Source organism: Beta vulgaris, chromosome 9 (genome assembly GCF_026745355.1).
Source record: "Beta vulgaris subsp. vulgaris cultivar EL10 chromosome 9, EL10.2, whole genome shotgun sequence".
Lineage (NCBI taxonomy): Eukaryota > Viridiplantae > Streptophyta > Magnoliopsida > Caryophyllales > Amaranthaceae > Beta > Beta vulgaris.
Window position 1 is genome coordinate 54,617,110 of NC_079210.1, and position 24,257 is coordinate 54,641,366.

Consider the following 24,257-nt stretch of genomic DNA (forward strand, 5'->3'; position numbering starts at 1 on the left):
TGGCAAAACAATAATAATGAGTTTTCAAAATCCTTCTATTATACCTGGAAGTTCTTACCTAAATAAACATGGATCGATAAATATTTTACATCAATAATTTTTTGTTAAATTCTTTTAAGGGTTTTGAATAATAATGTTAAATGGATCCATACAGATAACCACTTTAATTAACACAAGTTGAATTATTATCAAATGATTTCGACACGATTCGTTAAACAAGTTAGGTTAGAGGTTAGAATCGTGTCAATTCTTTTTGACACAAACACGAAATAGACACGACACGACCTATTTAACAACTCTAACTAGGACAATGATTCAATTCCTACATCACCAAAATTTCAAAACAAACAAGTGTTTAAAATAAAAAATTCCATTACTATCTAATCCCCTCACTAGTCACTATATTTCTTTTTTTTTTCCACTTCATATCTTGAATCAAACGACCTCTTATATTATAGTTATGCATTTCGAAAAATAAAATCAATTCATGTATCCCTGGCCTTGCATATGAAAACCGAAACTCCCCTAGATCAAACAAAAAAAAACCGACTCTCTTTCTTCTCTCCCTCAATCCTCATATGTCATCTCTGAAATTGTATCACTAAACTTCCCACGAATTCGTCTCTCTTCTATAAAGGTGGAAGAGTGGTGAATAGGAAGATGGAGTACATAGACAATCTACCAGCGATGGATTTGATGAGATCAGAGAAAATGACGTTTGTTCAGTTAATTATTCCAGTGGAATCAGCTCATCGCGCAATTTCTTACCTCGGCGAACTTGGCCTCCTCCAATTCCGTGAGGTATCCATACATTGCCTTTTTTTAATCATCGCAATATCACATTGAATATGAAATCTATTTTGTCTTTGTTAGATCAAGCTTTTATCCCAATTATATTCATCTTCTAATTCATTGCCAACTTGTATTTGATGCGGTTCTATTTTTTTAGTTATATTTAATGTTTAGATCTGAACCCAATTGCCTGGACGCTCACTTTATATCGGGTATCAACAAATTTTTCTTCGTATTAACAATATGTTACTTTTTGTGGTTGAACTCCGTTAATGGAGTTTAGAGAAAGGAACTGAAGAAACATTAGAGAGAAGGATAAGAGAGAAAAATTAGAGACTACATTGTATTATCTTGATAAAAGTGAGTAGAAATATTACAACCTATCTTATTTATACTAATTACAATTAGTAATAAAACTAATACTAGAATTTCATCTAATAACCTAACTAACTACAATAACTAAAAACTGTATACTCCAACACAATATAAGTTGTATACTACCCCTTCCTCCGTCCCCGTAAATAAATATTCATGAATGTGTGCTTTCATAGTATTACATTTTATGGTTTTTATTAATACAAAAGTGAAGATATTGGAGGTCAAAGGTATATATTGGAGACTGTAAAATTGAAACAACCACTATATTATGGGATGGAGGGAGTATTAAATAGAAAACATTTCCATTATATACATGCAATGATGGCATTTCTCGATAGCAGAAGGCATACAACTCATTGGGTTCGTGATTGCCTAGTTACCAAAATGCAAGATACAAATGTCATTGGGAAGCTATAAATAATTTGTTATACCTACGTAAAGGACTTTGTGACCAGCAATAATTAGGTAGGTATTGAAGTTCGTACATAACAATTGCTGCAACCATGTAAAGAACACATACTACTACACATAGCTATGCCAAACTGAACATCTAAGATGCTATATAAGGCACTTCCACATAGTTTTCTAAAATTCTGAGGTAGCCTTATAGACATTCTCCCTACTTCAGATCGGATTGCTTAGTACCTCTCTGAGTGGAACAAAGCATTTGTGTTAATGCTGTGCATATACATTTGGGGGGGAAGGGGGTTCATATGATAAACATTCTTGGGATTTGTACCTTTTTGGGCACATTACTTGGTATACAAAGAGAGGCACCCATGCTCTCTTTATCTAATTGTATATGATGGTTGTAGGATGGGTGGTAGAAGGGAGAAAGAGTATTCATTTGCTTGGGATGTTTGCAATTATTATGGAATTGGAGTTTCATGAGGATTTTCACTTCATTGCAATTTTTGTATATAGATGTTCTGATGTGCTGCTTAAGAAAGCGACATGGTTAAAGTGCTCGCTATGTTTGCGTGTTATAGAGGAATGGTTTATGGATCACAATTGCTAAAAACAAGTTTGTGAGGCTATGATGAGCTGATTAAGGCATTTAGCTCACAATTTGCATTCATTGTGAAGTTATGAAAAAGAGTGAATACTTCTTTTGAGGATAGGATATATGTGGAAGTAATGACATACTTCCTCCATATTTATTAGTTGGAACCAAGTTGTTTGGCACGTAGTTTTAGGAGGATGATAAGCAAGGTAAATGGACAAATTATTTGAAATAATTTAAACATTTATAAGAGGAGCGATAGATTATTGTGTGTTTAAATTATTCTCACTAATTTGTCGATCTACCTTGTTATCACATTCCTCTAATAATGTGCCGAGGGATGGCAGTTGGGCGGACTTGACTCTAACCCTACAAGAAATTGGATTTTAAATTCGACTTCGACATCTGACTCTGACCAACCCGACCTTTTTTCCTCGCCCCATTTATTTAATAGAAAAATCTCATATAATACAAATAATCTAATCATTAGCATTTATTTTAACATGCATATGTAAATCTTATATAATACAAATAATCTAATCATTAATATTTTTTTAGCAATCATTTTTTCGATAGAAAAATCTATAATGCAATTGCCTCAAAGTCGAAGTCAAAGTATATATACATAATTGATAATACATTAATATGAAGAAAAAGATTAATGGCCTGAAAGTCGGAGTTGGACCGAATAAGTTAGATTTTTTTATGGGATTCATTTGACTATGAGCCTTCTCCGAAATTGGAGCCCGACTTTTTAAACAGTGTCGAATTTGAATTATTTTATTCAAAGTCGAATCGTATTTTTCCTTGGATCGGATTGGACCAGGATCGGATCGGATCGGATCCGGACTAGATTGCCATCCCTTATTTTTTAGAGGGGATTGCCATCCCTAAGTGTGCCAAACAACTTGGTAGCAACTAATAAATAAGAGATATAGTACATCATAAAGATTACATGCATAATAATTGGACAAATTTATGGTTCTTTAGCTAGTAGTTTTGACTTTTTAGTTTGAACTGATGAAGTTCCATACTATGTGGTGGTTTAAGAATGATGTTATTTGCTTTCTATTTTGCAGCTAAATGCTGATAAGAGCCCTTTCCAGAGAACATTCGTGAATCAGGTACCTCATTTCAAAATAAAGTTCGACCTATGTAGTTCTTCTGTTATTATGTATGAACTTTAGAAGATGTCCATTACGAAATGCCTATATTGAAGGTGTGAAAAGATGCAAGCAACACGGAGCATTCCTACTTGAAGGCCTTTTCATTTTAAGCTTATTTTAGAAATTGACAGTTAAAAAAAATGACTTTTTCCTATAGTACTTACCAAAACATGACCATGTGAGGCCAAATTTATTGTATAGTTTACATGCCAGTCTGATATGAACTTATCTATTTCCTTTTCGGAAGGAAAAAAGCTTGATTGGATAAGAAAAGACTCTATTTGTAGGAATGAATGTTTCAATACAGTAGGATAAGAACGTTTATTGCGTGGTGCTGAGTTTAGAGAGCTCTTAAGTGATTTTGTAACTATATCACATAACATTGCAAAAGAAAACTTGTCAGAACACATAGGCCATAACATTACAATAAATGTCAAAGAGAGTTTTAAACCATATAACATAGAGGGGACGTTTTTCAAGAGCAACCTTTCTCTTTCTAACATTTCCAAACTAAAAGAAGATGATGTCAGAAATAAAATTAGCATGATTTTGCAACTTTAGCACATAACATTGCAAAACAAAACTTATCAGCACACATAGGTCATCACAATGCAATGAAAGTCAAAGAGTTGCATTTTGGCCTCTTGAAGAAGGTATCCTCTATTATATGAGGTTTATTACTCTCTTTGGTGTTTAGTTCAAACTTCAAAGTGATGGCATATGTGTGCTGACATGTGTTGTTGGCGATGTTGTGTGATACGATTACAAAACCATACACCATGTTATTTATGTCAATGCCTCATTTTAGTTTGGAAATGTTAGATAGAGAAGGGTTGCATTAGATAACCGACAATGAGAAAAATCCACCGCTCTAACCGGTTAAGAAAAAGAATGTCATTAGAGAAGGGAAGTATAATTACAAGTTACAATAGAAGAAGTCCTTCTAGAGAATGTGAGAGGAAACCGACATGTAAAGAATGAAATTCTTTTATGAAGTATTTCTGCAGGGATGACCATCATAGTAGATGCCTGAAACTGAATTCATATTTCCTAATTTTCTTCACAATTTTGCGACCTGATTATTTTTTCTTACTTTAACTAAAGCTAGAACTGAGTTGGGTGCTAGCTACAAAGGAAAGGAGCACTTCTCCCATTCTAGAAGAGCTCTAAGTGATTAAGAGGGATCCCTCTCAAGTCATTGTATATTATCCTGCTTCTATTGGTACTTGCTTTAGCGCCTTCTCTTCCCTTTCTTTCAAAAAGAAGTTTCGGAAGACACTCCTTGGCTCTTTTCCCATTGATTCATCTTAAATCTTCCTTTATTACTCGGAAGATTTGTTGCATGTTAATTGGCCACCTTAAAAATTGACTCACCATCCTTAAAAATTGGGGACTTGGGAGTATAAAGAAAAACATTTTTTTGGTTCAAGGGTAGATCACCATCCACAAAAATAAGCAATAAATCACCAGATGCTGGCCAAACTCAAATGTGAATAGTACTATGTGGCTGGTTTCCTTAAAATTTTTTCTATTGCATACTTTTCCGATACTGAGCCTATTTGAAGTGAGAAAGTTGTAGATAAAGAAGATGACATTTGAGTTTTGACACAGCTTGGGAAAAGATTTGTTTATCCTGTAACCTGCATTTCTTGGCAGGCTGATCTCTAGGAGTAAGGCAATTTGTTTATTTTTGTCTATCTAGAACTTTATCGTGCCTGTTGAATTTTTTTTTTTAAAAGTGTGTGAGGTTGGTTATCAATTGAATTTCCTAATAATTACATATTAATGTTAGAGACTCAAGTACTCAACACACTGACAAGGGTAAAAATCCTTCCGCATTCCTACAGCTTTCACCCAGACACCGCTATTATCTTCAAAATAGAGGGAAAATGTAAAAAGGAAGGCGCAATTATGTGGTTTTGAGGCAATTTGTTTGTTTGCCTATGTAGATTTTTATAAACGCGTGCCCGTAAAAAAAAAGACTTCAAAGTATGTGAGGTTGGTTATCAATTGAATTCCATAATAGCTACATATTCATGTTGGAGATTCAACACACCAACAAATGTAGGGAATCCTTCCCCATCACTACAAATTTCACCCACAACACAAAAAACTTGTGCATCTTTTTCTATATGCATACGTAAGAGGAAAAACCTATGGAAAAATTTCTAACTCTTGAATATGTATATCATTACATGGACCCTAGCACTTGTACCCATGTCGAACTAACATAGCTTACGGGCTTTCATTTTGTCAAATTTTGTCATCAACATAAATCAAAATTTCATATTATTGGGTTATGATTGCAGGTGAAACGATGTGCGGAAATGTCAAGAAAACTGAGGTTTTTCAAGGATCAAATCAGCAAAGCTGGTTTGTCAATTTCTGGTCATCCCGGGATGCAACCTGATCTCGAGTTAGAGGAGTTAGAGGTTATCCATATATCTTCAAAATAAAGTTCTTCACTAATATCAACGATCTTAATGACTATCTATTGCTAATTGTTTATGTTTCACACAATTTGTCATTAGTTTAAGTGTCCTTTTAGTGGCTTTATATGTGAGTATTGTCATATACATATCACTCCCTTCATTCCTAGAAAAGTTTCACACTTATTATGGGTTTGAAGATTTAGAACAATTAATAACCAAAAACTTAATAACTTGGAAATGGGTAGAGAGATAAATTAAGTAGAAAGTGTTGGGAAAGACAAAAAGAAGGTTGATCTGATGGAGTGAGAAAAGGAATAGTAGAGTTTATTTTGCTCTATTGGGAAGTTCATTTAAGGGAGGAGATTTAGCTCTATTGGGAAGGAAAGTATCTTGAAGTTTAGAATTTTTTGACGTTGCACTTGAGACTTGAGAGTAAAGGGTCCGATAGTCGGTGGAGGCGTAGGATCCATGGATGTTCGCCTAATGCTAACTTTTCAATGAGTGATGGTTCTCCCAAGTAATTCTCTTCGTCTTGAGGGTCGTGGTAGAAGGATCCTCTTTCTCCTTTTGTTTTCACTTCAATAGTTGATTTACTTTGGATAATGTTGGAGAAGAGGGTGTTCAAGGGTGAATTTGAAGGTTTTAGAATGGGGAGGGAAAAGATTTTTATTTTTTGGGAGTTATCTTTGACATTTTAAAAATGTTTATATCTGAAGACCGACTTCTCTAAATATCGTTTAAGTTAAGGGTGGTCAATGTGTTTGCAAGCAATAATAAAAAATAACATACACCAGAAACAACAATAAAGAAAACACACGGAGATTCAACGTGGGAACTCGAGAACTAGCACTCCAAGAGAAAAACCACCACAAAATGCAAAAGGACTTTCGATAATGTCTATGACACGGTGACTTACAATGCTTCTAAGATCTTCCGTGATGTACGCTAATCACCTTAGAACTCAATCCTCTTGATCACTCAAGAACCCTGTTAACTCGATTCTTAACCCATGTTTCACCTAAACATTCAACACTACTATTCCCTTCTCATTGCATATATTTATAGACAACTAGGAATGTCAAATCCTACTAGCTATTTAAAGCTAACACTAACCCTAAGATAGAATAGAATCCATGTAACATCTCCATTGACATATTCCTAGTAGGACTTTACTAAGAAACTAAAAATCCCTTGACATACTTAGATACATATCCCAAAAGTGGATAATCTTGATCCCGTGTTCTTGGGAAGTATGCAACTATAGTTAGGTGCTAAGTTGTGGATTTGAGGTGGCCTCTTAGTTATTTGGGTTTGCTTCTTGGGGGCAATCTACCTCCAAACTCTTTTTGGGAAAGTTATTTTGAGGATCTCAAAGAGGCTTGATGGATAAATGAAGGTCTACTTTTCTCTTGGTGGGAGGATAACGTTATCTCAATCAAGTTTGTCCACGATCCTTCTCTACTATTTTTCCTCGTACAAAACTCAAAATTCTAGCTGTTGTAGGTATTAAAATTTAGATATTGAGGATCTGACTTGGATCTAACAAAGTGAGGAAACATCATCTTGTAAGTTGGTGTGTTGTCTAAAGGTGAAGAAATTTAGGTTTTTGGAAAGTGGTTTCACTAAAATTGGTCCTTTCGATACCGAATCATTAAGAGCAAAACGGGTTGCATCAGAATGGGTGGTGTTTCGGTTAAAAAACAGGGGTACCTTACTATATGGGTGATTTCGAGTGGGTCCCAGTCCTGGCTCCGAAAGTTATCTGCAAATGAATATCGAGCTTGAGGGTGGGTCCTTGAGGTGTTGCCTTTGATGCTCAAGTCAGCATCCAAAGTCAATGTATATTAGAGAGAATGTGGAGTATGAAGGAGAGTGGAAGTAGTGGTTTGCTCTTTTAGTTGGGTCCAACCCATTTACCTTTGCGCATCGAATAGTATTTAAAGCAATATATGGTAATGTTGGTAGGTTTTGATCCTTTGGCCAGTGGGCCAAGTAGTATCATGGACCTCCAATCATGGTGTCAAAACAAGGCTGCATCGTATCGTATCGTATCGCCTGTGTTGTAAATGTATTCGAATATACCAAACCGATATTACCGGCATCATAGAGGTGTAAAAACCGCTTTTTAGGCTAGTTTTAAAGATATTTCATGGTTTATGCCGATATTGAGCTGTACGACAACCGCATCATCCTTGTTCCCGCATCACTGTGACCGTTACCACAACCGTGACTGAAACGTATTTTCGAACTATGCCTCCAATATGTACAAAGAGGCATGTAAATGACTAATGAGCCATACGAGTCTATGGCCCTGGGTACCTAATAGGGGATAATCGAACCCCAACTAGTGGGATGCTTAGTTGCTGCTAGAGTGACACATCTATCCATAGATATTCTCAAGTCTTCTTTTTTTTACCCTTACCTTTTGAGCTTCAAGATAGGGGCTGCTCGTCGCATACGTTCTGGGGAAGCTGTTTGGAGAGGCGAGCAGCTTTTTGTGTTCGATTTACTTGGTTATGTTAATTGTCTTCTCTCCATAATGTACATGTGTCTGGATTTGATTGCGATAATGCTTGGATTTTTATTTTCGGAGACCATCACATGACATGGAGTTAGAGGTGCTTTGCTTTCTGGTTAAGGTTCTGGATTCTTCTATTGGCTGCTGTGGAGACTTCTAGGGTGTGGATGGGGGACTCTTTGGGGTCTTTTTCTTGTAAATCATCTCTTTGTTGCTTGACTTGACCTGCTGAGTTTTCAGTTTTTTTGGCAGTAAACTTTATTTGGAGGGGAAACGTTCCTTTTAAGCTGAAGGACTTTGTGTGGACGTTGGTTTGGGAAGGATTAATACTAATTATATGCTTTAAAAGGGAAAGCTGGGGTTGGTAATGGTACCTGTTTGCTTTGCTGAGTTATAGTAAGTTTTGTTTACATGTATTTCATCATTGTGAAGTCAAAAGTGGCAACTTACCATTGAGGCAGGTTGCTTACTTTTCATGAGAGATTTTGATTTTTGCCTTTAGAAGTTTTTGACTGGCTGCAAACTTATTATTATATTATATGCCAAAAAAAAGAAAAATTAATGTCAAAGGTCCCAACTATGGTTCAAAATTCTTAATAGGTCCCAACTATCGATTAACTTGTGGAGGTACTAAATTTGGGGGCATTGTCTTTTATTAGACCCAGATGACTTGGGACTTGCTAAATAGGTAAACTGATGTTATTTTATTTTCTTAAATCTTTATTCTCTATCCGCTTTGGACTGTCTTTGTTAAATCACTCTCCACCTATCTTCTTAAATAGGATGAGAGCCATCGATGAAAATCCACGCAAGCGGCTACATATCTTCCCCATTTCCCTCCTTTCTCTCTCCTCCTTCTCCCTCCATTATCTTCATCAATGGCAGAGGTTTCTTTCCATCATTTCCCCAAAAAAGACCACGATTTGTTTGTTGATCACCAGACCTTCAAACAGATCCAATTTTGCTGCCGACGCCATTGAAGATTAAAATAATCAGATAAATTTTGTTATGGACTTGTTTCATAACGCGTTGAGCAATATCTTGTTGTGGGTGGTTGTGCGTTTTGTCGAACACTGTAAATGATTTGAATTTTGGGGTATTGGAGGATAATGATGATCTGGGTGTGAAGTCATTTTTGGACCGTTTTGTCGGCTTTTTTGCAGTCACAAAACTAACTTTCACTCCATAGAATAATAGTTGTTGAGGATGGTGGAGGAAGTGGTTTTGACGGCGGAGGGAAGAAAAAGGGGGAACTTACTCTTTACAATTCTTGATTTTTCGGCTTTGGATTGTAAATAAATTAAATGAGAATTGCTCATTCAATTGTTTGCTGTTCTTGTACAGTCATTGGTATTCCAGATTGAGCACCTGATGAAAACAACCTTTTTCTATTGCAGGATAAGACTTCATTCATCCCTCTCCATCTTACACTCCCTCACTTGTCTACAGTTTAGAGACTCTTTGGGGGATTGGGATATTATTGATGTTGATGTATGATTAAATCTAACAAAACATTTAAATACCAAACAACACTACTATACACCTAAGAATTGCAAATATTTTTCGTTACTTGATCCAAAAAGTTTAGCATAAGCAAGTTGTAAGATCATCAATGCAAAATCTCAAACAAGAAAAGGGAAACTAGTATTGAACATGCAATGTCATAATTTCTTAATTACAAAACTATATAGATGATAAAGAGTGAAATAAAACTTTATATAAGAAGCTACTAGGATTATAAAAAAAAAGTTACTAGGGTAATATAATGCAACAGCTTGAGGTACATATACTGAATTTTGTCTTGTAAGGCTTTCTCAGAGCTTCATGTAGGTTTCAGAATGACTAACATTGCTCTTTGATGTTGTAGATACGACTTGCTGAGCATGAACATGAGCTGATTGAAACGAATTCAAACAGTGAGAAGTTGCAGCAGACATATAACGAGCTTCTAGAATTTAAGATGGTGTTGCAGAAGGTATGCATGCTTTTCCCAAATAAATTGGAATTGCCTTGTGCCGTTATATTAATTAACATAAGATATTTGTCATTTGCAACCTTTATTTTGTACATGCACATTTTTCTTTGCTCTAGACCTGCCGCAATGTTTCTCCTTGATGTTCGAGCTCCATTTTGTGCTAAGGGCTGTCTTTGTCCATCAATCTACTACCTTGTAGTTTAGTTTCTGTACTCGTGAATGGTTTTTTATTTTGATGGCATTTGTGAATGTTTTGAAGTGTTGTTACTTGTTATCTTAGAAAACAGGGGAGTCCTTCAGTGTGTGATTTGCTGCTCTTTTTCAAAGTTATCTTTGGATCCACAAGTTAATAACTCCTGCTTAAGAAAAATAGGGTAAGGTGACTTCTTCAAGTGGGGAAGAATGAAATGCTGAGGAGGATGGGACGTGCACTCGCTGCATGGGGTATGGGTGACGAATTGTGGAAGATTTAGCTGAAGAATTACTTTGGCAAATGTAATTGATATAAGAAGTTTTATAATCAATGAGGAAGCACATATTCAAATTGGGTCCGGATCCTCTAGAGTTTTATGAAAACTCTACAAAGTAGAGTTGAATCCTGACCATATATTATAAAATCAAGGGCTCATGATTAGTGGCAAAGGAAAAGATATGGGCAGGATATTCGGGGGGAAAATAAGGGGGATTTTTGGGAAAGAAAATACAAGCCTTTGATTTCTTAATCAACGACTGGTATTTAACGAACTCTACCGTATAGAGTTATTTTGGAACTCTAGAGGATCTCAACACATCCAAATTCGTATGCTAAAGAGTTGATCTGCTCCAGATTAAACCAAAGGCAATTTTGCACTTTGGCAATTGTCATTAAAGGCATTATGGTCTGATCCATTTTAGTGAAAACGTAATCTATTTTTAAGATATTACATGATAACCCTTTTTTCTGAAAATATAATCCTTTTGGGAGATTGGCCCCGCAAGGTAAAACAAGTTATAATTTAGCCAAAATGGATTACATATTGGTTAAAAAGGATTATAACAAAGCGTTCTCATATAAGGATTATTCTCATGGGAACCCAACCATATATCTATATGTATGTATATGTACACATATATACATATATGTATTGAGGATCAAGGTTGGTCTAGTGGTTGTAAGGCCCTCATTCTACCCATGTGACCGAGGTTCGATTCTCACCCCTTGCAAGAAGGATCCCCAACTTCTCCCCCTTCGTGCAACTCTCCATACCTAAAGAAGAATATACATATATGTATATAGAGTCAAGATCCATTGAGAAGGATCTTATAATGAGAAGGGTGAGAAGGATTGATGTTTGTATATATACAGTCTAAAAATGCAACCTGATTGCCAAAGTGTGTGAACAACCAACTGTTTGGTAACTGGAAAACAAGTGTGTTCAAGTTGTCCCTAGAGTTTAGAAAATGGAATTGCTTGATTATCTTGATACTATCTTACCCAGTGTACACACCTTTGCACCAAGAAACGAATTGACATTATCTGGGGAGTAAAGTCCCTCATTCAGCTGCTTGGCTGTATGCATACTGATAGCAAAACTTGTTGGGTTCATTTTCGGGTTGACCTTTGTGTGTGGCCTGACTCATGCTTAGATTCCATATTTTATGTTTGTGCTGTTTTAGTGTTCGCAAGGAGAATAGGCTGTCTTGCACGCTTCTTTGTGGGGGTATTGATAAATGAATTAATTTAAGCTTCGCACTGGGTGTTATTTTCTTTAGCTCTTGATTTGTGAGGATTTAACTATCATCAAATTCACTTCTTTCAAATGTGTTCAAGTAAAGTCCTTCCTGTTGCATGACTTTGTTCCCCTTGTGACTGCTAAGCTCTTGCCAGGTGCACTTGAGCCTTGATCTTGTCATCAACAAGCAAGAGTGTCCACACAGCCCACACACCTCAAAGTCTCCCTTGCCTTCAGTTCCTTCTTGCTTGTGCCAACATAAGTCCTAATTGTCTTCAGGCTTGCATTCTTGCCGTTAAAAGGTGAGAGTATGCCACATGTACCAAGTTCCCTGACATCTGGCCCATGACACTTTAGATCTTCATTAGGGGAATTATGTAAATCAACTTGTGAGTTGAAAATATGCTTTGCAAAGTGTAAAAAGATGTAGTCTTTCTCTGGATAATGGGATCAGGAAGGGCCTTGTAAAAGCTTAAATCAGCTGCTTAATGTTGAACACACAACTTGAAGAGACAAATGATGAATAGGTTGCTCCGTTGTTGTTCAACACTTTAAAGAGTTTATGCAGATTTTGGTTGGAGTTGGTACTTCAATAATGGTAGAATCCAATGCAACTAATGATTTTTCTTCTTTCTGTCATGGACGCCTATGCAAGGGGTGCTCCTGAAAAAGTAAAGGTTTCCTGTGCCCTACAAATTGTTTGCTACCTAACTCAGCCATTTGTCTCTCTCTCTGTTAAAAAGTGGTCTTGATAATTGAAATGATGTTTATTCTCATTTTTCTACGGCTAGTTAAATATGTTTGCAAAGTGCTACTTTATGCCTTTTTTGAACATTTTTTTGCATTGATCAACCAGGCAGGGGCCTTCCTTGTACCAGGAAAGAGTCCTGCAGTTGCAGAAGAAACAGAATTAGAAGAAATTCATTCAAGTGATGATTATGTTGATACAGCATCTTTACTGGAACAGGTAACTGTGCCTGGCCATCTTTGAATTATTTCTCCATATATCTTGGTACTTCTATTTTCTGATGAAAGAGGATCAATTTGTCAGGAGATCCGTGGAACACCAGTACAATCTGGTATCCGGTGTATGTGCGGAATCATATGTAGATCCAAGGTTCCTAAATTTGAGAGAATATTGTTTCGTGCAACAAGAGGCAATTTGCTATTCAATCAGGCACCAGCTGATGTTTATATTACAGATCCTACATCATCTGAAATGGTTAATATCTAGACAAGTTCCAGTACCTGTTTTTTCTCAGTTCCTGCTTGGGTTTGCTCACTTCTTTGCATTATTGCATAAAAAAGGAAAAATGCTTTACTTCTGTTTCTCGTTTAGTACTGTTCTACCTCTTTTCTGTTTTGCGGAACATTCTGTTTACAGGTCCTGTAACAGGTGAAAGTGTAAAGTTATCTCTACTCATTTCTGCCCTATCAGTATCGAGTTGCATACTGGCTTATTGTTATTGGTGCTATATATGTTATTAATATTATTATTGATTGGAACAGCAAGCTTTCCCATCCCTTTTCTGGCAAAAATACATGTCTCGCTTTGTGATCTAGTTAAAGGGTATTTTAGAGACTATTACTAATTTAGGCTGCATTAATTCTTACTTATCCCCTGCAGGTTGAGAAGACAGTTTTTGTTGTATTTTTCTCTGGAGAGCAAGCTAGAATGAAAATTTTGAAAATATGTGAAGCATTTGGTGCTAATTGCTATCCTGTTCCTGAAGAGATAAATAAGCAAAGGCAAATTAATAAGGAAGTGAGTCTGTTGCTGGATTTATTGCTTCCCTATGGTAGATGACAACTAGTTCTATTTTCTTTTGTTCCAGGCCTTGCACTTTTATTGTGAAATGTTATTTCGTCATCTGAAAAATAAATGCATGCAAAAATTGAGAGCTAAGTGACTGTTGTTAAGACTATAACTATCAGTAGGTTAGAAGTTCTAGTTTCGATTGGTTTGTCTTGGATATGGACGATTTACAGGTCACGTGATATCGGTTTCGTACTGTAATATTAACGTACCAATATTTTCTCTAGGATATCTGTAAGATACAGATTAGGGAACGATCCCCCCCCCCCCCCAAAAAAAAAAAACCAAGAATGTGTTCCTTTACCTATTCATTTCCAATATACATGCTCTTAGTTCAACAGGGATGGATCTGCTTTTCCCCTTTCACAAATTTCTGCTAGACAAAGAAGTAGCCACCCCTCTATAGGAAAGCCAACTTTTCTTGTTTCCTCTTCTACTCATTTAATGCATTCTGTTTGGTTTTCAATTATGGACCAAGTGCTAACATTGATTTTCTAGGTAAAAGTGAAAGGGAATCAAGATCTGAAAGGGACCACCATATGATCCATTTCCCTTTATTTAGAATTTCTTCAGCATGAAGTTAAGAGGTGCTAATTGAACTCGCCAGTTATACCTCTACTACTTCCAAAATGTAAAATTATATAAATAATTATACTTCTCATCTGCATGATGTGAGATCAACTCTCCCTCCTCCAAAAACAGAAAAAAAAAAATGAGAGCCTCCTTGACTGTTTTCTGATTATAAAACTAGCTTTTTTTATACGATTATCTATGCAATTTCTGAATCAACCTTGAACCAGCCAATTGTGAAAAAGTGGTCACATGAAATTATGGAGGCTATTTGTGTGCCTGCAGGTTTCCTCACGGTTGGCTGAATTGGAAGCCACACTTGATGCCGGGATTCGTCAGCGCAACAAAGCCCTTGCTGATGTTGGCTTCCACCTCTCAAGATGGATGAATTTGGTAATATACGGTGACATTTCTAGATTTGCATAAATCTTTGCTTCAATACTGATTGGTTGAAATCAAAAGCTCTTTATATTGGCCATGTTTACATGTTGTATGATAGTGGACATTACTAACAGCGGTACTGATTGCACATCTGATCCTTTTTCTTTATAAGTAAAAAAGATGCATTAAATGACACCAAAGAGGTATCACATTTGTACGTAAGGAGGGGTATATGGCATAACACTCGTGACCTTATGTTAACTTTCAACAACTTTCTTTACTAATTTTTTCAACAAAAACAAGATAGTCAAATCTGCTCACTACTTGATCCCCGATTCCAATTATACCTCAAATTAAGGAAATTGAGCTCCTTACCCACAAAAGCTTCTGGTTTCTGTTACAACTTACAAGTGCACCACTGTAATGCCAACAGAACCATCTTCCACACTTCACAATCCTTCCTTTGTTCATACTTGGTTCCCTGGCCAAACAAATTTCATTTGCTGACGAGGCTTCCCCAACTCATCCCAAAAGAGTGCAAGTGACAAAGGGAAAGAACTCATGTGTATCTGGTGTTTGGAGTCCTCTAATATTGTGTGGCTATTTGAACTCTAATATCAGAGTTAAACATTCATAGGTAAGAAGGGAAAAAGCTGTATATGATACCCTGAACATGCTGAATTTTGATGTGACAAAAAAGTGCCTGGTTGGAGAAGGTTGGTGTCCAATATCTGCTAAAAGCCAGGTGATCTTTTTTTTCCCCAGTGTAGAATGTGCTATTGGGATTGATTCCAAATATTTTTGAAGTAAAATTTATCTGCCGTTCATGATCAGAATGTATACTTCACAGATTCAGGAGGCTCTACAGCGTGCAACATTCCACAGTAACTCACAAGTTGGTATAATATTTCATGCAATGGATACTGTGGAATCACCTCCAACGTACTTCAAAACCAACCGTTTCACAAATGCATTTCAAGAAATCGTTGATGCATATGGGTGAGTTCATTATTAGCTGTGTCTTCTTGTTATCAGACAAGGGAGATATTTGACAGTTGACACTCTCATGGAGATAAAACAAAAAGGAAAAATGGATGTTATGTATTATGTAAGAGTAAGTTCTCAGATAAAAGATCTGATGTTAGTGCATCTGTCAGGTTGTCTGTTATCAGTTTCTGCGATGCTTGTATTCTGGGGCAAAGCTAGAATGGTAAACCTAAACCTAAGGGGGCTTTTTTTTTTTTAATCTATAACCATATTTCTGAAAATTATATATGAACTTGTACTTTTGTAGTCAGTTTAAAACGAATCACAAATTGATCTAAGTGTTAACTGTATCTATTATTCTACCAATGACAAGATTCTCCTTAATTTCTTCTCATCTAATTAGGAATTTAAATGAGTGTAAGGTTGAGGAACAATTGGGTAATATCTGTTATGTTTTTCTATTTTCATTTATATAATTAGAAGTAAAAGAGAGCAAGAAGATCTTTCAGTAGTTAGTGGAGCATAATTCAAGGAAAATCAGTGTATTATTTCCCCTCAGATGTATATTTATATACATGCATACACACACACACACACACACACACACACACACACACACACACACACGTGTCGTTTCAAGGCTTAAAGAACAAGTAAAAAAAACTTTTGATTGCATTTAACTCCTAACACTTGCCATATATAGAACAAGAATATACAAGCAAGCATGTAAAACTCCTAATGGATCTTTAGGCTGCCGTTTTGTGGACGCGTGAGTAGTTTTCCTTGCTGGTTTTGATGCATACAAGTGGGGATCTTCCCTGGCTTGTTGTTGAGTCATGAGTGTTTTTCTTTGTGGGATTCGGTAAATTTACGCACTAGTGTTTGATGCATTTGAGTTTTGGATGACTTCTGGTTCTGTACTGATGTGCACTTGACTACGTGAGTTCAATGAAATATTTTATGTCGAATTCCTTTTAATTTTTTCTTCTTCTAACAAATCACTTCTTTATATAAAGATTTCCTGAACTCCAACAACATTGATGTGATATCTTAGTCACGGAATTGCTAAGCTCCAACTTGATGCTATGATTTATCAGTCAATATGTTTCTTATAAGTTATCTGCTGCCAAAATGTGATAGTGTATGAGTTTCAATTCTCAAATTAAAGTACAAGACTTAGATGCTCTTTTTTGCTTCCTTATTCTTCACTGTCAGCCTTAAATGATTATGCATGATTGAATGCTGTTTGTCTGGCTAAACCGCTAAACATTTATTTAAAATACTTATGTTGGAAAGAGTGATTTAGACACCAAATAGTGACTTAGGTTTCTTCTTTTTTCTCTCTGTTTGATGGTTCGAATACTAAATGCGCACTTATTTTACAGTGTTTCTAGATATCAGGAAGCCAATCCCGCAGTTTATACTGTAGTCACTTTTCCATTCTTGTTTGCTGTTATGTTTGGGGACTGGGGTCATGGAATATGCCTACTGATGTTAGCGCTGTTCCTCATAGCCCGAGAAGGCAAGCTTAGTTCACAGGTACAGCATTTTTCTAGCACTTTGTAGGGTACTTTTCTTTTTGGTCTCTGTTGCCTTTAGTCAGTTTACTTTTTCATCATTGAATGCATGCCTTTTCTCCTTGTTCAAGAATCTCCATATGAATTTGAGTTAAGTCAATTTAAGGCGGTCTCTTCACTCTGAATTTGCGTATTCTGGTAAGCAACTATTGATATGTATGAGCCTGCTTCAGAATCTTAATGTGTTTTTCTTTTATTTGTTTTGTCATCCTTACATATTTGAGCTTCATAGTTGAAAAAATGTTTCTTGCTATAACAACATACCCCTCCGTCTTTTTTAAGTTGTTACGTTTACTTTTGCATAATTGCCAAGGAAAAATGTGGAGACCATTGAAAAGTAGAGCTAATAAGCATAAAATAGCTGTCTTTTTGTGCAATGAAGACAAAAATAAGGGCATAGAGGTAAATAATATGTGAGGACCACATACTAAAAGTAGAAATATTTAGCAAATGTAGCAAGTAAATTGAGACACCCGAAAACGGCAAAATGTAGCAACTAAAAAAAGACGGAGGGAGTATATGAAGTATGAACGATGCAAGTCCTTTTAGATTATTCTACTTCTTCGATGAGATTCTAGAAGTTGTCCGCTTTGGGTCCTGGGTGGCACGTCCCCCACCAAAATTTTCAGTATTCTGCTTTTTGATGCATTTTCTATAGTATAAAAGTAGACTTTGCAATGGTTATACAGTATAAATAATGTGGTCTAGTCGCTAGTAGCATATGACATGAGAATTGTAAATTGTTTGGTCCATAGTTCGAATACTTCACTGCCACTATTTTAAAGTTGTTTTCCCCTCATACTTATAAATTATATAATATCGTTAATCTGATTTTAAACGATGTTAACCTTGTATATTTTCGATTGGTCACTTTCAAATTTAATTTTTCATTGTTAGTATGCGTGATAAAGTGATTGATTAATTTGCGTAATAAACTAATTTTGTATGAAATACTTGGTTAGTTTATGTTTTGATAATTTAATTTATTGTGTTGGTCGGTGCCCTGCAAAGTGGATCTGCCTTGAGTTTTCCTAATTTCCCCTGTTATTTGCGCAACATCAGTTTTTGGATGTTTTGCATGTGATCTTATTCTTATCCCAGAAAATGAACCATAGTAGCCTAACATTCTCTTTGAAGTTTCTATTCTAAGCTTAAGTCAGTTGGATGGGCTTATGAAATTGGTGTAGCGTACTTTTTTATTAGATTTTCATCTTAAAGGGAAAATGATATATAAGATGCCATCCCAAAAAAAGAAAAATAACAAAAAAAAAGGATTTCGCTTTGATTTTGTAAAGCAAGTTGAGTCTTTTTCTATAAATATAAGATTTACCCTTGACTTATAAAGCACATTTAAGTAATACTTATTGCCCTAGATTCTATAACCAATTCTTTGTCTTATATGTGCATAGTGCATACATCCTTATAGAACATAGTATAAGGAATCATACGTTTTTGAAGTAGTTTACGTTCAAGGTTTTAAGAAACGGAAAATATGTATAATGCTAAGGGAGTGTTTAGCAAAGAAAGACCCATTCTCCTCATCCCAGATTAAATACCAATGTCTTTTGATGTACTGTGGTCATATGTGACTCTTAACAAAGATATTGCATTGGTGCATTTTGTTCTTTAACTTCACGTTCTAATTCTTTAGGAAATGTGCTTATCATCCCAGCAAAGTCCTAAACAATTTTGGTGGTGCTGGCACAGTAGTTTATGGTCAACAATGATTGTACTAACTAATCACATGTCTGATAGTTCTAGATTTTTTTTAATGCATTAAAATTCTATCATATTTTTGTGTAGACACCCTAGATCCAACCTAGGTCCTCATTTGTAGTGTGCTATTATAGCTGTAGGAGGAGGTCCCTTTGAAAATATGGGAGTTGACCATATAACAAGGACCTAAATTTTGGTTTCTCTTACGTGAAGGACCTAAAGTTTCAAAGCTTATCGTTAAGCACTCAAATTAGATATTAGTTATGACGGTGTTAATAAAGTAACTTCAGGTCCTTAATGGTAAAAAGAAAAAAAAACATATTATAAGTCCTTAACTATAAGAAAACACAAACTTCCTGATTTTTAAAAATCTTGCTCCATTCTTCAATTATAATTATTATACTTCCTCCGTTCCGTTTTAAATGAAACGTTTGCTTTTTCACGCAACCCAACGCGCTTCTTCAGTCATTAATATCTATAGTTGTGTACGCGTAAAAAATATAAAAAAGTTATAATTTGATAGTATGCATCGAGACGAATCTAACAAGATCCCACTTGACTATGTTTTTCTTTATATAATAGCGATAAATTGGAGTCAAAATTGATCAATGAATAGTGTCATTTCATCCAATGTTTCATTTAAAACAGAATGGAGGAAGTAATACCCTTGTGAACCCAAAAACAAATAATTATAAAAATTTAGAATATATATTTGGATTACTTGCTCCTCCTGAAAATAGTCCCAAATAGGCACCATTAGAATTTCACATAGCTCCTTGTAAAAAAGGTGAACTTAGATTTGTGCGTGTGTGTCTTGAGGAGTTAGGACAATGATTTAAACATGATTCAATATGAATGACTGGTTATCAACTATCGTCACCAAGCCTTTACCACAATATAATCTTGTCATCTTGACGGTAAAGAGTAAAAGATTTTGTCTGCAAAGAGTGACAAATATTTATGATGATTGCACATAAGATTCTAAATTTAGAACTTACTGCATGAATTGTATAGTACTAGGCTGCGCTCCAAAAGAATGGAAATGAACATGAGCAAATGAATTATTAGGAAACTCTTTACTAAGATGTTTTCCTTTTGGTTGGATATGCCCACTCAAAAATCTTTCCCATTAGATAGTGTTTGGAAACTTGTATTTCATTTCAAATAATGGAATTGAAATCTGGAATTTAAAGTTTGTATTTCAATTCCTAATCATTGTTTTGTAAAGGGGGTTTGATAGAGGAGAGAGAAATAGAGGTTTAATGGAGAGAGAGAAACAGTGTGGGTTTACTAAAGGAGAGAGAAATAAATATTAGAAAGAGAATGAGTGAAGTTGGAATATAAATACTCATGGAGTTGAGATATGTATGAGGAGAGAATTTCAAATGACAAGGTAATAGCTTGAATTTCAAATTCTACTAATATAGGCTTTTGATAAGAATTTGGACAAATTCCATAATTTCAAATTCCATGTCATCCAAACAATAGATTTCATCCAAATCCAGGATTTGAAATGAAATCTTGCTATCCAAACATAGCATTATGGTTTTTGAGTTTATGGGTTTGCATTAAAAGTACATATGAAGAGGAAAAAGAAATTGAACTAAAGGAGAGAAAGTTTGTGTTTTCATATAGTTAAGGGCCTTAAGTTTTGATTTTTTTGTATGTAATTAAGGATTTGATGTAACTTTTAAGAACACCGTTATTGACATCTAATTTGAGGTCCTTACGGTAAGATTTGAAACAATAACGGTCCATGTTGTGTAGTTACTCTAGTAAATGGAGCAGTCCTCATTCAAGTAATGAAAGATCACCAGGGAAAGCTTTCTTATCTTATCTGCAAAGAAATGAGAAAGGCTTGGAGACTCGTAAGACGTCTCGTTTGGTTTCGAGCTTCCCATTTATATGGATGCTGAGAATCAAGATTCTACTTCGTGCATGAGTCCTTGTTGTTAGGCTAATGAAATTTACTTAGGTGGTCTTTTTTTTATTAATCTCATCTTCATTTGTCCTCTGTTTTATTGTCTCTTCCTCTTCTCTCTAGCTTTTATTAATTTCCTCAGTGACATCTTACGTGGAAGGGATAATTGTGATCTGCTTCCGTATTTTTCTGTATTCTTCTTGCAGAGACTCGGCAGCTTTATGGAAATGTTATTTGGCGGGCGCTATATTGTCCTTCTAATGGCTCTTTTCTCAATCTACTGTGGGTTGATCTACAATGAGTTCTTTTCTGTCCCGTTCCATATATTTGGCCAGTCTGCATACAAATGCAGAGATGCAACGTGCAGGTAAGAGTTGTTTATGTTTGTTACTTGTGTAGCTAACTGAGTTTGCAGAAAAAATGGTGGATTAGGTACGGCAATAGGCCTAAGGTTATATAGTAGCTTGTTGTGCATGCAGAAATCATAAAATCGACCTTCATTAGTGATAAGGAACAAATATCCCTTTGGATGGATTTGAAGAGGTAGTGACTCCTAAGGTTGACTTAAGTAGTTTAGTGGCAATGACACTAATATGTTCGACCTCATGCGAGTCCTCGCACTCAATGTTCAAGCACAAAAGCTTAACACAATTTAATATTATAAACATCCATATGAATGCAGAATCCTAGATCGTTTTTTATAGAAAAAATTACTTGTTCACTGGTAATTTTCCTCACAACCAAATCTATCATATGAAACATGATATAATGGTAGATGTTAGATGATCTGTGAATAGATTTAGTGATTGCTCAATTCTCGTGGTCTCTCCCCTCCCACCCCCCCCCCCCCCAAAAAACCCCCCACCTGATTTGCTTTATAAATTTAAGGGATTACAAAAATCTTCAGAAACTAAATGGATCTGTTGATTATTTAGGTGAAGGCAACTCTATATCTTATGAATAAAGCTACCCTCCCCCCAATTTTTATTTGATATTCTCAAATTATTTAGGGAAAAAAATCCCTCTTTTATATAATTATATATTTTTTGTTCTATGTTTTGCACCAGTGATTCTTATACAGCTGGCTTAGTCAAATTTCGGGATCCCTACCCATTTGGTGTAGATCCAAGTTGGCGTGGAAGCCGTTCAGAGCTACCATTTCTAAACTCACTGAAGATGAAGATGTCTATATTATTGGGTGTAGCGCAGATGAATTTGGGAATCATGTTAAGTTACTTTAATGCACGGTACTTTAGCAACTCATTGGATATAAGGTACTGTCTATAGCTGCATATCGGTCTTCAAGTATCTGTGCTGTATGTGGAAAATGCACTGAGGGACTCATTTTTGGTTCTTAGGTATCAGTTTTTGCCTCAGATGATATTTCTCAACAGCCTTTTTGGCTATCTTTCACTCCTAGTTATTATCAAGTGGTGCACTGGATCTCGAGCTGACCTTTACCATGTTATGATATATATGTTTCTGAGTCCTTTTGAGGACCTTGGAGAAAATGAGTTATTCTGGGGGCAGAGACCATTACAGGCAATAATTATGACTCCTTACTTACTACATCTTATATGTTAGATCTTTCATATTGTTACTAACGTACATGATCTGCAGATATTACTTTTGCTACTGGCCATGATTGCAGTTCCTTGGATGCTCTTCCCGAAGCCATTCATCTTGAAGAAGCTTCATTCTGAGGTAGCATTAAGTCACTTATTTCTGATCGCACATTTATCTCTTCCTGAAAATCATTGCTTCTTTTGTGAAATATTGTGCTTGGTTAAGGATCAAGCAAATATTGGGGACATTCTTAAAATAATTTGGAGGTTATTAGAGGGTTACATTTTGTATGATATATGATACTTAATTCAAGATCCCAAACAGATCTTTTCCTTTATGCAACTTTGTATGGAAGACAATCTGATGTAATAATTATGGTGATGTCAAGTAAGATCTGTGTCCTTATGCTGGTTAGCTGCGGTATGCTGTCTGTTTCGCTTGATGTTTCTACCTGACCCAACTTTTATGATCTTGCTTCATAGAGATTTCAAGGGCGTACGTATGGGATACTCCACTCTTCTGAAATGGATCTTGTTGGGGAGCCTGACTCTGCACGACAACATCATCACGAGGATTTTAATTTTAGTGAAATATTTGTGCATCAATTGATACACTCTATTGAGTTTGTCTTGGGTGCTGTATCGAACACAGCATCATATCTCCGTCTTTGGGCTTTGAGGTACATGCAACTTTTTTCTTAATGGATTGCATTTGTTTGTTATTGCTCATCAAATTATACTCTAATTTTGACCCTGTCTTCAATTATGACAGCTTGGCTCACTCAGAACTATCAACTGTCTTCTATGAGAAGGTCCTGCTTCTTGCCTGGGGGTAAGTGCTCCTATTGTGAACTCCTATCTCCATAATGTCATTCTTCTACTTTGTTAAATGCAAACTTTCTGCTCAGTCTGTTGGATCTTTTTCATTATTATTATTGAGTGAATTCTACTAAATATTTTCCCTTGTGCATTTTGCTTACAGCTTGTTTTATGCAATGAAGCAAAAGATATCGATAAAGATATGTCATTCTTTTGTTTGATTACTGTGTTTGATGATTCTTATTGCTATATCTTCAGGTATGACAATCTTGTTGTCCGGTTGGTGGGGCTAGCCGTGTTTGCCTTTGCAACTGCTTTCATACTACTTATGATGGAGAGTCTTAGCGCCTTTTTGCATGCTTTGAGGCTCCACTGGGTGGAATATCAAAACAAGTTCTACCATGGCGATGGCTACAAATTTAGACCCTTTTCCTTCGCCATACTAACAGATGAGGATGATTAATGTACTTGGTACTTTTTGTATATGTTGATTCTTTTGGAGATTAGTATAGGGAAAAAAGAAGGTATTTTCAAGTCCCAATATAAGAAGCTTGACTGGACGTTTACATAACAAGTTTTGGCTGGCAGACGTTAGGGTGCTTCAGGTGACAATATGTTGCATAGTTAAGAAAAGAGAACCTCACATGAATTCTTCAAGATCTTGATAATGTTGTTTATTAGTCGTGCCGAGGCCGGTAAACCCCCCCCCCCCCCCTCCCCCTGGCGAAAGAAAACTAGTAGCTAATAGGGATTTTTGTAAAGATAGTTATCCTATACCGTATGTAGCTTTAAGGATAGATTTTCTTGTTTTGGACTGTGAACTTCTTGCCTCTGAGCTGTAAACTTTCATAGAGCTATTGTTGATAGTTGATATTACATGTATGAGCCTCTCATAAAGTATTAAATACTAACTGTATTGTTACATTACA

The 24,257-nt window shown here is 35.7% G+C and overlaps 1 protein-coding gene across 5 annotated transcripts; it reads left to right on the forward strand.

The window, feature by feature from the left end:
* The first annotated feature begins 468 nt into the window (after window positions 1-468).
* LOC104904902 (V-type proton ATPase subunit a1) lies at window positions 469-24,257 on the forward strand. Of its 5 annotated transcripts, XM_010693323.4 has the most exons (18): window positions 473-801; window positions 3,253-3,297; window positions 5,649-5,771; window positions 10,157-10,264; window positions 12,833-12,943; window positions 13,028-13,198; window positions 13,604-13,741; window positions 14,648-14,755; window positions 15,381-15,488; window positions 15,594-15,742; window positions 17,116-17,269; window positions 21,151-21,311; window positions 22,012-22,218; window positions 22,303-22,486; window positions 22,565-22,648; window positions 22,993-23,189; window positions 23,282-23,341; window positions 23,587-24,257. In XM_010693323.4, exons 1-18 carry the CDS (start codon window positions 661-663, stop codon window positions 23,789-23,791), a joined length of 2,454 nt encoding a protein of 817 aa, XP_010691625.1. In that variant the 5' UTR covers window positions 473-660; the 3' UTR covers window positions 23,792-24,257. The 5 variants fall into 5 exon arrangements, with proteins under 5 accessions (XP_048491750.1, XP_057247649.1, XP_010691625.1 ...); XM_057391666.1 differs by lacking the exon at window positions 13,604-13,741 and having other exon boundaries at window positions 472-801; XM_048635791.2 differs by lacking the exons at window positions 473-801; window positions 3,253-3,297 and adding an exon at window positions 8,890-8,977 and having other exon boundaries at window positions 9,072-10,264.

Bases quoted from the DNA above. Each gene is read 5' to 3' on its own strand.
- LOC104904902 (XM_010693323.4), top strand. From the start codon at position 661: ATGGAGTACATAGACAATCTACCAGCGATGGATTTGATGAGATCAGAG. The intron at 3,298-5,648 runs GTACCTCATTTC...TTATGATTGCAG, and splicing joins AGAGAACATTCGTGAATCAG to GTGAAACGATGTGCGGAAAT. The intron at 22,649-22,992 runs GTAGCATTAAGT...CTTGCTTCATAG, and splicing joins TGAAGAAGCTTCATTCTGAG to AGATTTCAAGGGCGTACGTA.